The 17,979-nt window shown below is 57.5% G+C and overlaps 1 protein-coding gene across 2 annotated transcripts; it reads left to right on the forward strand.

Annotated features, from left to right (window-relative positions):
* Positions 1-2,125: 2,125 nt before the first annotated feature.
* Nbl1 (NBL1, DAN family BMP antagonist) lies at positions 2,126-13,523 on the forward strand. Of its 2 annotated transcripts, none has more exons than XM_027951895.3 (4): positions 2,126-2,320; positions 10,396-10,584; positions 10,676-10,787; positions 12,055-13,523. In XM_027951895.3, exons 2-4 carry the CDS (start codon positions 10,418-10,420, stop codon positions 12,316-12,318), a joined length of 543 nt encoding a protein of 180 aa, XP_027807696.1. In that variant the 5' UTR covers positions 2,126-2,320; positions 10,396-10,417; the 3' UTR covers positions 12,319-13,523. The 2 variants fall into 2 exon arrangements, with proteins under 2 accessions (XP_027807696.1, XP_027807697.2); XM_027951896.3 differs by lacking the exon at positions 2,126-2,320 and adding an exon at positions 5,246-5,377.
* Positions 13,524-17,979: the final 4,456 nt, after the last annotated feature.

Raw genomic sequence — 17,979 nt, forward strand, 5'->3', positions numbered from 1 at the left:
ACTGGGATTCCAGCCTCCTGCCCACAGACCTGGTGTGATCCAATTAGCCTCCTGCAGTGAGGGAGTGGGTTCTTCCAAAATGTAGACCTTCACATTAAAAATGTTCCTGAGCAGTTACTGCATCCAATGCAGTGAGGCTGGTTTCTGTAGTGCATTGTTATCCAAGAGACATTAACTGGTATCCTACTGTATGATTTTATTTATTTACTTATTTTGCAGTGCTGGGAACTTGAACCCAGAGCCTCACATATGCTAGACAAGTGCTCTACCATTGATCTACACCCCCAGCTCTTTTTTACTTTTTATTTTATTTTTTCGTGGGAGGGGTAGGGTACCCAGGATTGAATTCAGGGGCATTCAACGACTGAGCCACATCCGCAGCCTTGCCTTTTTGGATTTTATTTAGAGTCAGGATCAAACTGAGTTCTTTAGTGCCTCGCTTTTTGCCTAGGCTGGCTTTGAACTTGTGATCCCCCTGTCTCTGCTTCCCAAACACTGGGATTACAGATATGTGCCACTGCCCTGCTGACTTTTTGTTTTGAAAGAGGGTTTTGCTAAGTTGCCCTGACTGAACTTGAACTTATGGTCCTACAACCTCAAGCCTCCCACTGTGTGACTTTAGATGAGCTACTTAACCTCTATCTCTCTAGGCCTTGTTTTTTTTGTTTTCATTTATTAAGTGAGGATAACAATATTATCTAATAGATTTATTGTGAAAGTGGAAAGTGCTTAGAAATAGGCTGTGCACATGTAGTTATTATAATTATCCTTTGGAAAAGCCAATCTATGGGGGATAATTACTTGATTCAACCAAATATGTTTTACATCTCTTCTGGCCCCTTACACACTGGGGATCCTGAAGCACATGAGCCCTGCCTTTGAGGAGCCCAAAGTCTCATGGAGGAAGAGATGTGCACAGTTATCCTAGAGGGAGATTAGCATGGACAGATGGATCCCATGCTCCAGGATCACACCTGGGGGAGGGAGAACTTACGGTTACCCAAAGGTCTTGGGAAGGCTTTCCAGTATGGTGTTTGAAGAATGAGTTTACCAGGAGATGAAGGGTGGGGAAGGAAACCCCAGCAGATGGCACAGCACAGGCAATAGCAAGGTGGGGTGCTGTGTTTGGAGAGTGCAGACAGGCTGGAGTAGGGCAGGGGCTGCCACAAGGCCACTAGGAGCCACCTAGGATGCTGGGCAACCCTGTAACATTGGATGAGCAGGTGTGGAGTCCATCTGGGAGCTTCCAGCCTAGCTGAGTTAAAAAATATGGACATAGGTGACCATAATGTAAAGCAAAACCCCGAAGTCCAACACTGTGAGCTACCATTTTTAGGGAGCAAAGCTATCTTCTCACTCCGTTGGAAGAGATTGGTCCTACCACAATCCACTGCAGTGCCCACCGATTAGATGAATACCCCAGGTGAGGCTGGACCCTGGACCCTGGACCAGGCATCCCGCTCTTCCCCAAGAGCCAGAGAAACGAGTCATTTGAGTCATTTTCTGGCCTTCTGGTTCGGAATAGTCCTTTCTGGGGCTCTCAGCCCCTTCTTGGATGCTTAAGTCAAGTGCCTGGAGCAGATCAGAGGTCATAGAAACAGTATAGACCCGAAACTGGCTGCAAGCCCAGGAGCCGATAGGATGGGCGCACCGCAGGACTGCCGAGTGTGATGGGCTCCCGGTGGCGGGACTCGGTGGGCTGGAGCGCCTCATTCTCAGAGCAAGAAGAATGCCCAGTTCCCATAAAAAAGGACACCTCCATCTTTGTCACCCCGAGGCCTGGCCCGGCCTGAGAGCCCAGTCTCGGGAAAAGTCAGGCGGAGAGAAGTTGAAGGGCAGAGAAACCCAGGGAGGGCGCCTGAGAATCGGCTGGGGCACCCGGTTCGCTGTCGTGTGTCTGCGGCGCCGGCCAGGCTTGCGGGCCGCTGCCCCGCGTCGTCGGGCCGCGCGGAGCTCCGGCCAAGCTCTGGCGGGCGGGCGGGCGGGGAGAGGGGCCGGGGGCCGGGCGGCCGCGGCGCCCCTCCTGCGCGCCTGGAGGGAGCGGCCGCGCTCCCGCCCGCTCTTTCTCGCGCGTCCCTCCCCTCGCTCCCCCGCCCTCGCTCCCTATTTGGAGCCGAGACACCCTGACGTCGGAGCCGCTCCGCTCGCCGCTCCCCCGCACCGCGCGCCCGCCCGGGCCGCAGACGGCGCGCAGCGCAGCCAGCCCTGCCGGCCGCCTCGCCCAGCCTCCCGGGGCGCCCCGGCCTGCGACCCCGCGGCTCACATCTAGCTCCGAGGACCCGCGGGCGCGCCGCGCTCCCTGCCGCCGCCGCCGCGCGCGGTAAGTCCCGCCCGGGCCGGCACGCGGGCTCCCGGCTACGGGAGGCTTCGGCCGTTGTGGCCGCGCCGCGCCCCCGCCGCCAGCTGCTCGTCGGACGGCCGCGGACACTGGGCGAGGCGCCGCCACCGAGCCCGGGAACTCACGGGCCGGCCGGGCGACTCCGGCCGCCGGCGCCGGGGACGTGGGCGCGGCACGGAGTGGCCGGGGCACTCCGAGTCCTGAGTTCGTCCCCAGCCGGGCTCGGGGTTCCGTTCCTCGGTAGGAGTTTCCGCGGCCCAGAGAGAAAGTGGGAGGAGGATGCGCGGCCGAAGGAGAGCCCGGCGGGTCGCGCGAGCGCCGGGCAGCACCGGGGCTCGGCAGCGGGGCTCGCGCGCCCTGCGGCTCTGCCCGGGCCTCTCCGCCCGAGGACCCTCTGCGTCCCTTCTGCCCACTCTCGGCTTCTCCCTCCGCATCCGTGTGGCCCTGTTGCTCCGTAGCTCGCTGCATTTCCGCCCCTACGCGCCGGTTCTGCCCCTCGGTCTGCTTCCCCTCCGCCTTCGTTTTCAGTTTCCCTGGGTTTCTGTCTCTGCCTTCAGGTCCTCTCCTTTTCTCTGTCCGCGCAGCCCTCTGTGGGAGTCTGCTCTGAATACGCGCCTCCCTGACCCCCACCCTCCGGTTCCTGGTCCCCCAGCATCGGAGGCTCGGTGGGTCCCCCCAGGTGGGTTCGTGGATAGTTTCCTAGACCTGGTGAAAGACGCCAAACCCTCCCGCCTTCCTTCCCCAGGGCCTGGCCTGGGTCATCCCCTCGGAATTGAGACTGGGGCAGGGAGAGCCAGCCTTTCCGGGGGCTCAGTTCTCCTAAGAATTCCACCCCTGAGAGGCCGTGTGCGCTACAGGATCCTGCTGCCGGCCACCTGCCCCCTGGCCCGCTCCCAGGCCCGGCGATTCTGATCTTTTACAAACCTCGGTAAAGGGGACAAGCTGCTGGCCTTGGTGTGGCCAGAGCCCTTGGCGGGCATCAGGGGAGAAGGACACACTTCCAGACTTTCTGAGGTCCTCACCCAGCGGGAGGCCACCAGTCTGTAACCGGGAGCACCCCCGGAAAACAACCCGCTGGCAGAGAATGGGGGTGGGGAAGTAACTTGTCAACTAGGATCCCCTTGCCCTTTGTTACCATCTAAACCGCCAGCCTGCTGAGACTCCCCCAGATGCTGGGGCTGCTTGGGCGTGGTTTGCCTTGAGTTGGGGCCAAAGAAGAGGCCAGGCTGGAGCGTTTCCTTGGTGACCCCCACCCCTCTCCACCCACCCCTGCATGCCGGACCTCTCTCCTGGGCCTGTGTGTTGGAGGGGTGGACGGGGAAGTAAGTGCTCTTCATTAGCTGGGGATATGGCCTCATCATTTTAAAGTGAAATTTCAGACTGAGTTTAGCTCCTTCCCCCCCACCCGCAACCCCAAGGGTCGGAGGCTGCTGGAGCGGGCAGGGTTGTTGGTGAGGTCTGCGGGGACTTCTGCTGAGCAGATGTGCAGGCCCGGCAGCAGCTTATTAGCATGAATGTGTTTCCGAGGCTGTTTGGGTCTGCAGGAGGAGGGTCTGTGGGTAGGAGGGCTGGTAGCTGGGGTTGGGGGCCAGCAGAGGTAGCCAGGGCTGGAAGGTGGAGCTGCCTGGCAAAGGCAGGCGGGCAGGCCGGGATGGCATGGGCTTGGCCTGTGTGCCCGCCTGCTGGACAGTTGGTCCATGCTCAACCAGCCCCAGCTTCCCCAGCACTGAAGGACGGAAGAAAGCCACCCTGTGGTGAGACTGGGGTCGTGTAATTGGAATCACAGTGGCCTTAAGCAACTCTCCAGAGCCAGATCCTCCCCTAGGGAATCTGCTAAGATAGTCGTTCCCAGGCCATGCTGCCCGGTTCACTAGTGGCAAATGTGAGGCAAATGGCCAGTGACTTCGCCTATGACCATTGGACTATCCTGCCTTCACGCACACAATGAGCTGGGGAAACTTTGGCTGAGACAGCCTGGAGGATCCCAGAGTGCTCAGGGATTCCTGCTGGGCTGACCAGGGACAACGTCTGACTCGAGTGAGGGGGCATCACAGGCCCACCGGACCCTGCCTGTCCCCCACACACCCTGCCTGTCCCCCCTCCCAAGCAGCGTTTTCAGTTGCACCATCCTAGGAAGTCCCTGTATTCCTTCCAAGACCTGGAGGGCTGCCCCACCCTGCTGATCCCCAAGCCTAGGGCTGGCCACCAGCGCCACACCCTCTGGGCCAGCCGCATGCGCAGCCTGGCACTGGGCAGAGTCTGTTTTCCAAAACTGATCTGGAGGGGGCTGCTCTCTCCAGGGCCTTTCTATTATCAGTGGCTCACTGGGAGAGTCTGCAGGAGAGCTTTGCTCAGCTGCTGCCCTGGCAAGGGGGCATGTCGGGTGGCACCTGGCAGCTTATAAAACTCTTCACAGCTGTCCTCTCTTTTTAGTTTCACCTCAAGGAGTCCCCTTCATCCAGATGCACCCCCAGATTGAGATATTCTCAGGACCCGTTCAGGATCTGGAAGGAGAGGCAGAGGCCAGGAGAGATAGAGGACCCCTTGGCCACACCAAGGCCAGTAGCTGCCCCCTTTATCAAGGCTTGTATTGTGGGCATTCTCTCTAGAGGGTTCCACGTACACTTCAACTTAATTCTCCTGGCTTCCCTGTGGGGTAGGTTTACCCATGACTCCCACTTTGCAGATGAGGAAACCAAGGCACAGAAAGGTTCAAGTGGCTGAGCTTGAGTGTGTGTGTGTGTGTGTTGGGGAGTGCAGGTAAAGGAGGAGAGGAGGGGTAGGGAGCACTGGGTTTGAATGAGCCACCACCCGACATGCTCATTGTGTGTATTTCCATGTCACCCGACTGCTGAGTCCACAGGTAGAAGCATCGGGAGCCAGCTGGGGCAGATGTGAGGGAGTTTCCTTCAGGAGCTGAAGTTGCAGGGAGAAGTTGGCCTATCCACCAGAGATGTGCCCAGTGTGGGCGTGGGCGCGTGTGCGCGCGTGTGTGTGCCTGCACATGTGTGCACATTGTCAGGGAAGGAAGGGAGACAGGTGAGTAGTCACAGTCTACCCTGGGAATCCTGGTGAGCTGGACCTCAGCTGACCCTGAATAGTCCACTTACCAAAAGAGGAAATGGGGAGGAGGATGGTTCATCTGTTTCACAAAGTCACCTCTTTACTACACAAAGGATTTTGTGGTGGGTAGAAGCTGGAGGAGGTGTTCCTTGAAATCTAGGCCCCTCTGGTGCATTTAGGATGCTATTGCAGGCACTAGGACCCAGGCGGTGGGCTGAGGGGCCCCTGTCCTGGGGAGCTGGGGGGCTATGGCTCCTGACCTGGCTGGGCCTCAACATCATGTGGGGAGCACATGTACAGATGCCTGCGCCACAGCCCAGGCTGGGGGTTCAGACTACCCAGGCTGGGCCCAGGCCTCTGCATCTCTGACCATCATCTGGGGGAAGCTGTCAGTGCTGGGAGGTGTGGTTCTGGGGCCTGCTCTGTTTGGGATGTTCCTGCTGCCCACCTCCCTGCCTTCCTGAGTGACCTTCTGAACCAGGCCCTCCCCCACCCCTGCACCAGCAGCCCTGGTCTTCTGTTGGCTCACTGCCCTCTTCCCCAGAGAGGGAGGTATGATGGCCACTTTCCTGAGCTGTGCCTCAGTGTCCACAGTGCTGAAATGGGTCAGCCAGTGTCATCCCCTTGGGGGCCTCCTATCTGTGTGGTGGCTGCTCAGAACCAGTGGCAGGAGGCTCCTGAGGAATCAGAAGACTTGGATTTGAGAGGTGGCTGGGTGAGCGGGTGGGCTTGGTCAGACACCCACCTATGCTAAGGCGCCTCTTTCAGCCCATGCAGCCCTGTGGAGAAGGACCGTCCCTTCCCTTCTCCAAGGCCTCAAGGAGCTGGGGTCTGCCATGGCCACTTGCTTATCTGCAGGGAGCCAGGAATGAGATTTGAACTCGGGTATGTGGGGAGCCCCCAGGTCCCAGCCTGGGCAGTGGCTGGACACCAAAGTGCACAGGAGCAGGAGGGCAGCCACAGGGCCCGGGCTTCATCCAGCGGGGGCCCATTCCCTCCATCCTCGGCGCTGCACCTCGATTCTGATTCCTGTTTCTTGCTTCTCTCTTTGGTGACCTTCATCTGCAAGGGCAGCTGGGGGCCCACCTGGTACTGGCTTACTGATGGTGTGAGCTCCTGCCAGTCTCAGCTTCTCTGTGCCTCCGCCTCTGGAGTGGGAAGAGGGGCATCTGCCCCGTGGGTACTGTAAGGACCAAGTCCCTTGGCTCAGGTGAAAGCCTTGGACCGGTGCCTCGCCAGCCCTCTCTGTGAGGCAGGAGAGGACGTGCAGCGGCTGTGAGTGCCCTCCCTCTTTTGCATAGGCCATGCCCTCCCCGGGAGCTCCCTCCTTGCCCACCACATCAGCCCTGTGCAATGCTCTCTCCATCCACAGTTAAGGACCTCTGTTCCCCTCTCCCTGCCATCTCTGGCTGTCCTTGCTCAAACTGTTTCCCCTTGGCCCTGAGCTCCTGAGTGAGTGGGGGGCTGGGCCCCGCACCCCCTCCTTTTGGCCACCCTGCCTCTCCCTCCATCCTGGAAAGAAAGCTCTTGGTAAGGAAGAGGAGAGCCTCGGAGAGGAACCCCAGGGAACAGAATGACCCAGGGAATGACAGGATTCAGGTGACCTGCCGGGCCCTCGGGGCTCTGAAAAGCCTGGGGCGGTGGCCTGGAAGATCGCAGCTCCTCTTCCCGCCCTGGGCACTGGGGAGTCCCTTGACTTGCTGCGTGATCTCCAGGGCGGGGAGGAAGAGCTGAGAATCTGGGTGAGGCCGGAGGCTCAGGAAGCAAGGTCTGACTGCTGCTTAAAAAAAGTTGGCCGAGTCCCTGTTGAAAAAACAAAAGTGTATAAACCAACAATAAAACCTGCTAGCAAAAAGCCCACCCACTGATGGGGGCAGCGTGGGCTCTTCCTGGCAGGGCAGGGCAGGGCAGGGCAGGGCTGGGCAGGGCAGGGCTGGGTAGGGGGGCAGGAGAGTGGCTGGGAGGAGGTGGATGTGTCCAGGCTCCCCGGCCTGGGCTCTGGAGCCACCCCCCTTTCCCATGAGCCCCCTGGGGAAGAGAGCTGGCCTCACTGGTGCCTGTTGAGTGCTGAGTGCTTTCCCGGGGTCTTCTCAGTTCTTCTGCAAGGAAAACTCTCTGTTCCCCATTTAGGATGGGAAGGTGGGTTCCCAGAAGTGAACTTTATTTCTGGATGCCATAGGTCCTAGGTGGGAGGTCCGGGATTCCAGCATTGGAGACTCGAGGGGCCTCACGTCTGGTGGGAGGCGAGGCAGTCTGCTGGAGCTCAGGGCTGCTGGCCCAGGGAGGCTGAGGGTGGCCCCAGTACCCTGAGCTGGCCAGGGTACGGCAGGTTGGGTTGCAGCACCCCTCTGTGGGCATGGCTGACCCTCATGATGAACTCTTCTCCACTGGGCACTGGAGCGGGAGAAGGAGAAGGGGGTGGATGCCTCAGTGTGCCCCACTTCTCCTCGGCTTCTGCCATACTGATCCTAATGGGCAGTGCCTGATCTCTGGGCCAGAGACTGTTCCCCAAACTCCCCGTTATTCTGTGCCCTGCAGCCTCAGCTCCACTCGGCTCTAGCCTGGGCCTGGCCTGTAGTGATTGAGCACATGCCCCCCGTACAGGCCGTACAGCCCTCCTTCCACCCCAGGTCCTGCAGAGACCCTAGATCTTCCCTGCCCCAGTCGCCTCTGGCCTTTTGAGAAGACCGTGTTCAGATGCTGGCTCAGGCTGATACCCTAGAGATGGCAGGGGATCTACTGGGGACCAGGAAGCCTCCTGGAGGCTTGTCACACATCGGCTAGATGGCCAGTTAGGAGCAGGTCCACTCTGTCTTGACTGTGCTGAAAGCCTGTGGATCTTCTGAGCGAGCCGGATACATGTGGATGAGAGCCGGCGTCCAGGCGGGAGCACCTTTGGGGTGGGGGCAGACTCTCCCACCTTACCTCCAGCTGCTCTTCTCCCTGCCGGACTGGAGTCAGAGGTCATCTCCCGTGAGCCAGGGCCAATGCCAGGAGAAGGGCAGGAGCAGAGGGGGATGCTGGATGGACAGCAGAGTGCTGTGGCGTGTCATGCCTGCAGGCCGCCTGTGCCCTACCGACAAGACCCCGCTCAGCCAGCCCACCCAGATTTCCACTGTGGGGGCAGGCCACCCCCACCCGTCCCTGGACACTTGACCTGCCTCTGCCAGCCCCACTTGCTTTCTGAAGAAGGAGGGTCCAGGCTAGGGCCGTTCTGAGTGGGGTGCCTGGTCCTGAGCCATCCCCCGCCCTGGGGCTGGGCTTCTGTGGGACATGCCCCTGTCCTCCCATTCAGTCTCATCCAGGACCCTTGAGGACGATCCAAAGACCCGGAGCCCCAGACTGTTTGATCTGGAAGCTTCCCCCGTCTGGCTCCGCAGCAGAACCACTCCCTGGAAGCTTTCTGAAGGTGCTGAACCCCAGCCCACCCTAGAGCTGTCACCCCACAGGTCTCCAGGGCATTCTGATGGGTTGGGTTTGGTGACCCCTGGCCTGGGGCAACTCATTTTACAGGTGGAGAAACTGAGGCCTGAATGTGCAGGCTCACATAGCACGTGTATACCCTTCCCCGGTGCCCTGTCTAGAGGGTTGGGGACCCCACTCAGGCACTGCCCTCACTTCCAAATTTCTCTGGAATTTCCCATGCCACAGACATGTTGTGTCTGTGTGTGTGTGTGTGTGTGTGTGTGTGGTGCTGGGGATTGAACCCAGGGCCTTGTGCATGCAAGGCAAGCCCTCTACCAACTGAGCTACATCCCCAGCCTTCCATACCACACTCTCTTTGAGGTGGGGGTAGGGGAGGTTGGGGGGCAGTGGGTGAAGTGTGAAGCCAAGAACATGGGAGGGTGAAGTTGGGGAACTTAATCCTTTAGACACAGACTGTCTTGCAGCGCCATCTTCTGGCAGGCTCTGGTATTGTCTTGGTGTCCTCTCCTTCCTCCTATCTCGGGGGATTAGCAGATGTTCAAACTGGGCTTTGTCTCCTGCTCCACTCAGGGGTTAGGATGGAGCTAGCCGTGACATTGTGTGTAGGGCCCTGTGGTTTTTTAAGGCTCAGGAGGGGCATCTGAGAAAGAAATATGTCTGACTGGGGTGGCATAAGAACTCACTGTGACATGAAGTTCGAGTTTATCTTCCCCAGAAGGAATTCTGATGGCTGTGGCAATGGTGTCCAGGATAAATACGTGGTGGGTGGCTGGCCCCTCCAGGGCTGTGTGGACAGTTTTTCATGTGTGTGGTGCTGGGGATCAAATCCAGGGTCTTGCATATGCTAGACACTTGCTCTGCCAATGAGCTACACTCCAGTACAGTGGATTTTTCTCCTGCAGGATTCACAGCATAAAAGAGAGGGAGCTCACTGCTGGACGTGGACTTGAACACTTGGTGTCTTGTTCAGCAACTGCAACAATTATTTTTCTTCTCCTTTATTATTCATTCACTTATTTATTATTATTTTTTGGTACAGGGGATTGAATCCAGGGGCACTCTGCCACTGAGCCACATCCCCAGCCCTTTTTCATTTTTGAGACAGGGTCTCACTAAGTTGACCAGTCTGTCCTTGAACTTGTGAGCCTTCTGCCTCAGCCTCCTGAATAGCTGGGATTACAGGCATGTCCACCAGGTTGGGGGCAATTGCCATTCAGCATCTCCACTTTTTAGATGAAGAAACTGAGACACAGAGATAAAAAGTAACTTTCTCAAGTCTACATAGTAAGTTATAAAAATAACGAACACATATGGAGTGTGAATTGCCTGTGAGGCTCATTTCATAGCTCATTTAATCTTCCCGACACATCTGATGCAGTACAATTTCTGGATGGGTTTTCGAGTTTCAGAGAAGAGAAATAACTAGTCCAAGGCTGTACTTGGCTAGTGAGTGGAAGAGTGGAAGAACCCAGGGGTCAAGTCCCTGGGTCCTGCTTGTAACCACCAAACCCTACTGCCTGGCCTCTGGGCCTTGCTGAGCCTCACCTGCCACCTGTGATCCATTCCAGGACTCTGGAGGTTGCGGGCACGATGCTGCAGGTCCTGGTGGGGGCTGTCTTCCCTGCCATGCTATTGGCCGCCCCCCCGCCCATCAACAAGCTGGCCCTGTTCCCAGACAAGAGTGCCTGGTGCGAAGCCAAGAACATCACCCAGATTGTGGGCCACAGCGGCTGTGAGGCCAAGTCCATCCAGAACAGGTGGGCCCCAGGGGGCAGGTGGGAGGGGAGGACCAGGGCTGCCCCCCTTCTCCCCCATGGTGACACGGCATGGTGACCTCTCCTTCCACAGGGCGTGCCTAGGACAGTGCTTCAGCTACAGCGTCCCCAACACCTTCCCGCAGTCCACAGAGTCCCTGGTGCACTGTGACTCCTGCATGCCAGCCCAGTCCATGTGGGAGATTGTGAGTACGGCCCACCCGCCCTGCTCGGGCTCTCCCATCCAGCTGGTGGCCACAGTTACCCTGTGCAGGGTGCAGGGCTTGTACTGGGGATGTACCCTGGTCCTTGCCACAGGATGGCCTCACAAGCCTTACACCAACCTGCACACAGGATCTTTCTGAAGCCTCATTCTGATGTGCTGAAAAATCTCCGGGGCCTCCCATTGTTATAGGCTGAGACCAAAATCTGCCATGCCTTGTAAGACCCTACCCCCACCCTTCCTTAAGAGCTGGACATTGGATATCAGCCTACCTCCTTTAGTCCCTTCTTACCTGCTCTGCTCCCTTCTACCACAGGGCCTTTGCACATGTTGTCTGAAAACCTCTTCCTCCCCCCCCCATCCTCCTCCTCCTTTCCCTTCCTTCTTGCTCCTCCCCTCCAGTTAATTTCTGTTCATTTTTCTGCTCTTGGCTTAAGCATCATTTTCTTGGGGCCTCTTTCCAGACACTCTGACTGGGTCAAATCCCTGTTCCATCGGCTCCCAGAGACCTTTGTGCCTCTGCTTTGAGCACCTGTCACATGTGAAGACTCCCCCACCCCCATGTCTGGCTGACTGTGGCAAGTCCGTTTCCCTAGTTAGATTCGGATTCCTTGAGGGTCCATGTCTGTCCTTGTGCCCTGAGAGCTGGCTAGGGGTAGGTGCTGTACGGAAGGAAGGAGAGAAAAGAAGAGGAAGGAAGGGAGGAAGGGCAATAGGAAGGTGACCACAGGGACAGGCAGGGTACTCATGGGGTTCCTACAGGGTGAACCTCCTTTGAGGAAGGGAGGTGTGGGCTCCGACCCAGAGGTTTCCAGGAGTTAACTGGCAGAGTTTAGGGCAGGTGGCGGGGGATGGGTTGGGCAGGAGCCGTCCAGGCAAGGGCACAGCATGTGCGGGGCCTCTGGAGCAGGTCAGGGGGAGCGTGGACGGGAGTGGGGTCAGCCAGGGGCAGCCTGAAGACCCTGGGTGGCTGGAGGGGTGAGGGTTTTCTCCCAAGGGCTGTGGGAAGCCGCATTGGATTTTCTCCCCAGAGTACCCAGGGAGTGGGTGGGAAGGGGACAGGACAGGTGTGAGGAGAGGAGTCAGGTGGCTCCTGCAGGGTCTGGTCCCCATCTGCTGGTGGCCTGCAGACCTAAGGGTGCCAAGGGAGGCTTCGGGGTCGCGGTCCTCACAGGTTGTGCTGCTCTCGGGGCCTCCCGCTTGCTCCGGGCTGCAGGAACTATCCCTTCCTGTCCTCCTGCTCTCTGCAGGTGACCTTGGAGTGCCCCGGCCATGAGGTGGTGCCCCGGGTGGACAAGCTGGTGGAGAAGATCCTGCACTGCAGCTGCCAGGCCTGCGGCAAGGAGCCCAGCCACGAGGGGCTGAGCGTCTATGTGCAGGGCGAGGACGCGCCCGGCGCCCAGCCTGGCTCCCAGCCCCACCCGCACCCTCACCCCCACCCCGGTGGGCAGACCCCGGAGCCCGAGGAGCCTCCGGGTGCCCCCCATGCTGAGGAAGAGGGGGCTGAGGACTGAGGCCTCCGGCTCCGCTCCCCTCCCAGCCCCCTGTGGGATGCCGGGTCTCAGCCTCAGGGAAGAGGGAGCGGAGAGGCGGAAGCCCCCAGCTTTGGCACTGGACGGACTTGGATTCAGACTTGGACTTGGAATGCTGCCCGTTGCCATGGAGACCTGAAGGGGCGGGGCTGGAGCCATGCTGCACAATTTAATATATTCAAGTGTCAGGGGCAGAAGCAGAGGTCTGCGGGGCTCTTTTTGGAAAGTGTTGGGGGGGGTCTTCCTTTCTGCCTTCTAGTGATGTGCCCTTGGGAGGGGGAGGAATTTAGCTAAGCTGCTGAGGAGGGGGTCAGGCCCTCCGAGATAGCAGGCCCAGGCCCAGGTCCTCAAAGCCCCTGGTGGGGCAGGATCCCCCGGGGTGGGCGCATGTTGCAGCCAGAGCCCTGGGCTGAGCGTGGGGGAGGGGCCGCTGGGCCAGGGAGATGGCTGGCAGAAGCCGGAAGCTCCAGCCCCGAAGGTTTCCCTGCACCCCCATCCCCAGGAAAGCAGCTCTCCCAGGGCCGGAAGTGGCTCCCTCAATGGAGTGGTTTGGGAGTCAGGCCAGGGCAGGCCCCTCCTGACTCCGGGCCCCAGAGCCAGCAGCCAGGCTCTCTGGGCCTGGCATGGGCTTCCTTGGGTGCCTGGGTGTGGGGAGAAGCGGGGGGCAAAGGAAGAATCTTCCCAGGCCAGGGGGAGGGCAAGCCCCAGGCCACCCCTGAAGAAGACCATCCCTCCCTCCTCTCCCCCAAGTTCTAGGCCCTTCACAAAGCTGATGGGAACCAGCCCTTCCGTCTGGGGGAAGGTCCTTCTAACTATCTGGATGTCCCTCCCCCAGAGGCTTAGAGGAGGCCCTGAGTGGACACTGTGGCACCTCTGGGAAACCAGGACGAGGAGGCCTGTGGGCAGCCGGCCGGCCTCACCCTCCAGCTCCCGTCCCGCCCCCCCCCCCCAGCTGCACTTTAACCCTAGAGGGGTGTGGGACCAAGGGGCGCAGGGGGGGGGAGAAGACCCTCCCAGGCCCCCGAACTGCCTGTGCTGCTCTTGTGTCCGGGCCGCTGCCTGCCCTCGACCCCTGCCTGGGTGCCTGCTCCATGGCTGTCCCTGTCCTGACGAGAGCTTCCAGAGCTTGTAACCAGTAGTGGTCTCCCTACGGACCCCGACTTATGAATAAACGCCTTCCAGCCTGCGCTCTCTGCCCTGTGCTTCCTCCAGGGGTCCAGAAGAGGGGAGCCCTCGCCCAGCGGCGCCCGGTAGGGTGGGCAGGTCTGTAGGCACCGCCTGCGGCTCCTCCCTGCATCCTGGGACCCGTTCACCCGCCTGCCATGTGCCTCCTGGGCCCTGCTCCGCTCCTCCCAGGGCCCACCTCTTCCCTCAGGGGTCCACTCTGGCCTTGCCTGTGCCTTGGGTGGGCCTCCAGACTGGAGTTTTACCAGGGCCTTGGTCCCGCCTCCTGCCGTCCCTTCCTAGTGACCCAGCATCAGCCCTTGCAGGGCCGCAGAGCTAAGTTCCTCCCATCAGTCAAGCCCCTTGACGCCCACAGATACTGCCCTCATTTTGAGGGTGAGGCCTCTGAGGTGTACAGGACTAAGCAGTCCCCCAGGGTCAGGCAGTTAAGACATGGCAACAGCTTGGGGCAGGCTGGCCGGCAGCTTGCCAGGCTGGGGGACGCCAGCACCCAGAGCCCACGCGTGGACTGCCACACCTGTTTTATAGAATGGGAAACGAGGCTCTGGAAACAGGAGGACTCGCACAGGCTCACAGGCCGCCCTGCCTCACGTCTGCACACTCGGGCACGGAGGTCAAAATACTGGCAGTAAATGTGCCCCTCAAGGTCCTTGGTGCAGATCTTTGAGCCCCAGTGGGCTTGGATCTGAGCACTCTCGGTGACAGAAGTAGTCTTGGTCCTCCATCCTGTGTTTGGAACAAGGAAGGGTCTCAGCGGATAGAAACTTTAATTAATTAGAAGCTGGGTGGAGAAAAGGCGGGAAGGTGGGCCTGGAAGGCTGGCCAGAGGGCAGGCCGCTCGTGGGCAGCCAGGCTCCACACAGAGCTGGGCTTCAGCCAGACCTAACGGTGGGAAGAGGCTGAAGGCCAGTCCAGACCCAGATGCTGGAGGCCAGAGTTGGGTGGGAAGGCCGGGCTCCGCGGGATAGTTGTTGCTGATTCTATGTGGGAACCAGAGAGGGGGAGGGGAGATAGATAGATAGATAGATAGATAGATAGATAGGGACAGACAGACACACGTGGGATAGTGACTTCTGATATTTCTCTCCACCTAGTTCAAACGGAACAACCCAATGAGCCCAGGAATAAAATCGCAGCCCCCTGCCCCTCCCCACAAGGGCGGAGGGATTTGAAGTCTTTACCAGGGGTTAACGGTGGCATCAGCACGGTCAGTACTGGCCCTCTCTGGACGGCTGGGCATTGGGATAATTGGTTCTGGCTTCCCTCCCTTGTTTGCCTATGTGGAGCTACTGTCCTTGTCCCAAGCCCCCGGGGAGGGGAAGTCAGGATGCCTGGGCTCAGATCTTCTCTACTTCCTAAGTGGAACCTTGAGCAACTCACAGAAGATCTCTGAAACACAGTTATCCTGAGTGTAAATGGGGACTACCCACCACACTAACTTCACTCCCCAGGGTCAAGGTGAGCATTCCCCCGTCAGGGCACGTGAGAGCTTGCAAGATCCCCTGGAAATTGGTAAAAACTCAACAAATGCCAGGTTATTATTGAGAGTGAATAATTGCAGGTGGTTGGGCTGACGATTGTGTCCATTCATTCATTGGGCAGATATTTATTGAGAACCTACTATGTGCCACAACAGACAGAACCTGCCTGCAGGGAGTTTATGCACTTGGTCCATACTTTCTCTGAGAGCAGCTTCTAGCAGGACTTGGCAACCCCCCTGGACCCCAGTTTCTCCATCTCTGCAAGAGGACCTTCGCTTGCTTGTCCTTGATGCCCTGCCAGGTGTGAAGCTCTGGGCAGAGGCTTCCTAAGGCTCAGCTGTCCCATTGAGGCCCCAGCTGTCTCCTTCAGAGAGGAAATTCACTAGGGCCAGAAGTAATCTTTTTTTGTTGTTGTTTTGGTACCAGGGATTGAACCAGGGGCATTTAACCACTGAGCTACATCCCCAGCCCTTTTTCTTATTTTTATTCAGAGGCAGGTTCTCGCTGAGATGCTTAGGGCCTCGCTGAGTTGCCGAGGCTGGCTTTGAACTTATGATCCTCTTGCCTCAGCCTCCTGAGCCGCTGGGACCACAGGTGTGCTGCCACTGCACCCGGCATCACTGATCATTCTTGAAAGTCCCTCTCTGCAATGTTAAGGAAGTCAGAGACTGGACTGTTCTGTAACTGAAATGAATGACAAGAGCTGGAGCTTCTGCAAAGGTCTCAAGTTCAACTTAATAACAATGTGGCCACAAGGTGGCATCACTACTGCGGCCCGATCCTTACAAAAATGATTTTCTAAAATTATAGCAAAGTATAAACCATAGATGACTAATATCCAGGTATCTATCGCCCACAATGAACTCATATTAAAATGATCGTCATGTTGGGTGTGGTGGTGCTTGCCTGTAGTTCTAGCTACTCCAGAGGCTGAGGCAGGAGGATCACAAGCTGGAGGCTAGCCTCAGTAACATAGCAAGGCCCTAAGCAATTCAGTGAGACTGTGTCTTAAAAAATAAATAAATAAAAGGGTTGGGGATGGAACTCAGTGGTACAGCACCCCTGAGTTCAACCCTCAGTATCCATCAATCAATAATAAATAAAATGATCATTGTGTTTTCTTTACAAAAAATAAAAGGTATTGCACATTATAGAAGAATCTAAAACAAAGGATACATTCTTTCCCACTATATACTGATTTTTACAAAGCTAAAATTTGTCAGGCAAGACCTCTTCTGTTCCAGAAGGTTTAAATATTCACCCTATTTGCATCTTTGGTATCCTAATATCAGAAAAGCAGAGAATTTAAGAGGCTTCGCCAACCTCACAGAGCAAGTAGCAGAATCATGACTAGGAACCCATTTCACAGGCTCTGAAATCTGTTCTATGGAGTGTCCGATGAGATAGCCGTCCCTGACATCAGGACTCCTTTGGCTAGAGGAGGTACCACAGGGATGGATGCTTTCCTACTACATAGCTGAGGACCCCAGGCCAACGGCACCATCACGTTGACAGATTACACCAGTGCCATTTAATCTCCTCAATGACCCTGGGTGGCAGATACTGAATTGTTCTGCAGTGACCCAAGGAGACAGAGTGGCCCTAGGACCTCAGAGTGCTAAGCAGTGGATCTAGGATCTCAAGCCAGCTTCCTGAGCTTGGGTCCAGCTCTTCTGTTAGTACATTCTGTTCCCCTGAGACAGGTAGTGCGGTGTAGAGGCCTCCTCCACTGCTGCCTAGATTCACCTGTGGGCAGGACTGGGGCTTAGGGGTGGGTGGAGGCGCTGCAGTGTCTGAAGTTTTTGTCAGGAGGTACCTTCACCATGGTAGCGGGCTCCCTGTGTCCTAAACCTACAGCAGATCTGAGTTTCAGTTTCTGCTTGATTGATTGCTGCTCGGGACCTTGGGAGGAGCCCTGGACTTCTCTGAGCCCCACTTAAATACCTTCTTCTCCGCTTTAATTTTGGGGATATTAAGAATAGGAATAATATAACGAACACAGCAGGGCCTTATACGTGGGAAATATTACTTTTTTTTTGGTACTGGGGATTGAACTCAGGGGCACTCGGCCACTGAACCATATCCGCAGCCCTATTTTGTATTTTATTTAGAGACGCAGCTCACTTTTGCAGAGGCTGGCTTTGAACTCGCCATCCTCCTGCCTTAGCCTCCCGAGTGGTGGGATTACACGCGTGCGCCACCAAGCCCGGCTTATTTTTCTTTTTCTGAAAAAGATGCTCCAGATCCTCTTTATACTGCTGTGCCTTTTCCTTTTTTCTATAGCAACGATCATCTTATGATCACTGTGTATGTTTATTATGTTTGTTGTTTACTCCACTATAAGGTAAGTTCCACGGAGGCGGGGATCTTTGTTTTGGTCACTGCAGTGTCCTGAGTAGTCACAGCAGTGTCTGATGCCTACTACGTGCTGAAGAAGTTGTTTGTCAAATGAGGAATGGAATCTGCAACATGAATCTGCACAGCAGCCTTAGCGGAGGGTCACAGCCAGGGGGCGCCACACCCCTCTGCCTACCGCCCTGGAGGATTCCCACCTCGGTTCGCTCGCTGTTATACTGGGGACGATAACAGGCCAGGGACTGCCTCCGCAGTACCTGGTGCGGTGTTGGTTCTTGCTCAAAAGACCAGAAGAGTCAGCTCACTGCTCAAGCTAAAGGGGAAAGATGCCGGGAATTATTAGCCCATTTTATAGGTTCAGCAATCGAGGCCCAGAGGGGTGATAAAGAGACTTGCCCAGTATTCCGCAGCTGGTTCCCCTCGAAAGCGCGGCGACCCTCGCCGGGAGGGACCAGAGCTTACTGTGGAGGGATCCCTGGGTACCGGCAGGTCACAGCCACTTCTTCTTTGAGTTCCGCCTGCGCCATCACCACGTGTGGGCTGGGGAGGGGGGTGCGGGGGTGCGGGGACTGCCATCTCCCTGGAGGCGACTCGGTGCGGCTGGGGCGCTCGGAGCGTGCCT

The sequence above is a fragment of the Marmota flaviventris genome, chromosome 10 (genome assembly GCF_047511675.1).
Source record: "Marmota flaviventris isolate mMarFla1 chromosome 10, mMarFla1.hap1, whole genome shotgun sequence".
Taxonomy (NCBI): Eukaryota; Metazoa; Chordata; class Mammalia; order Rodentia; family Sciuridae; genus Marmota; species Marmota flaviventris.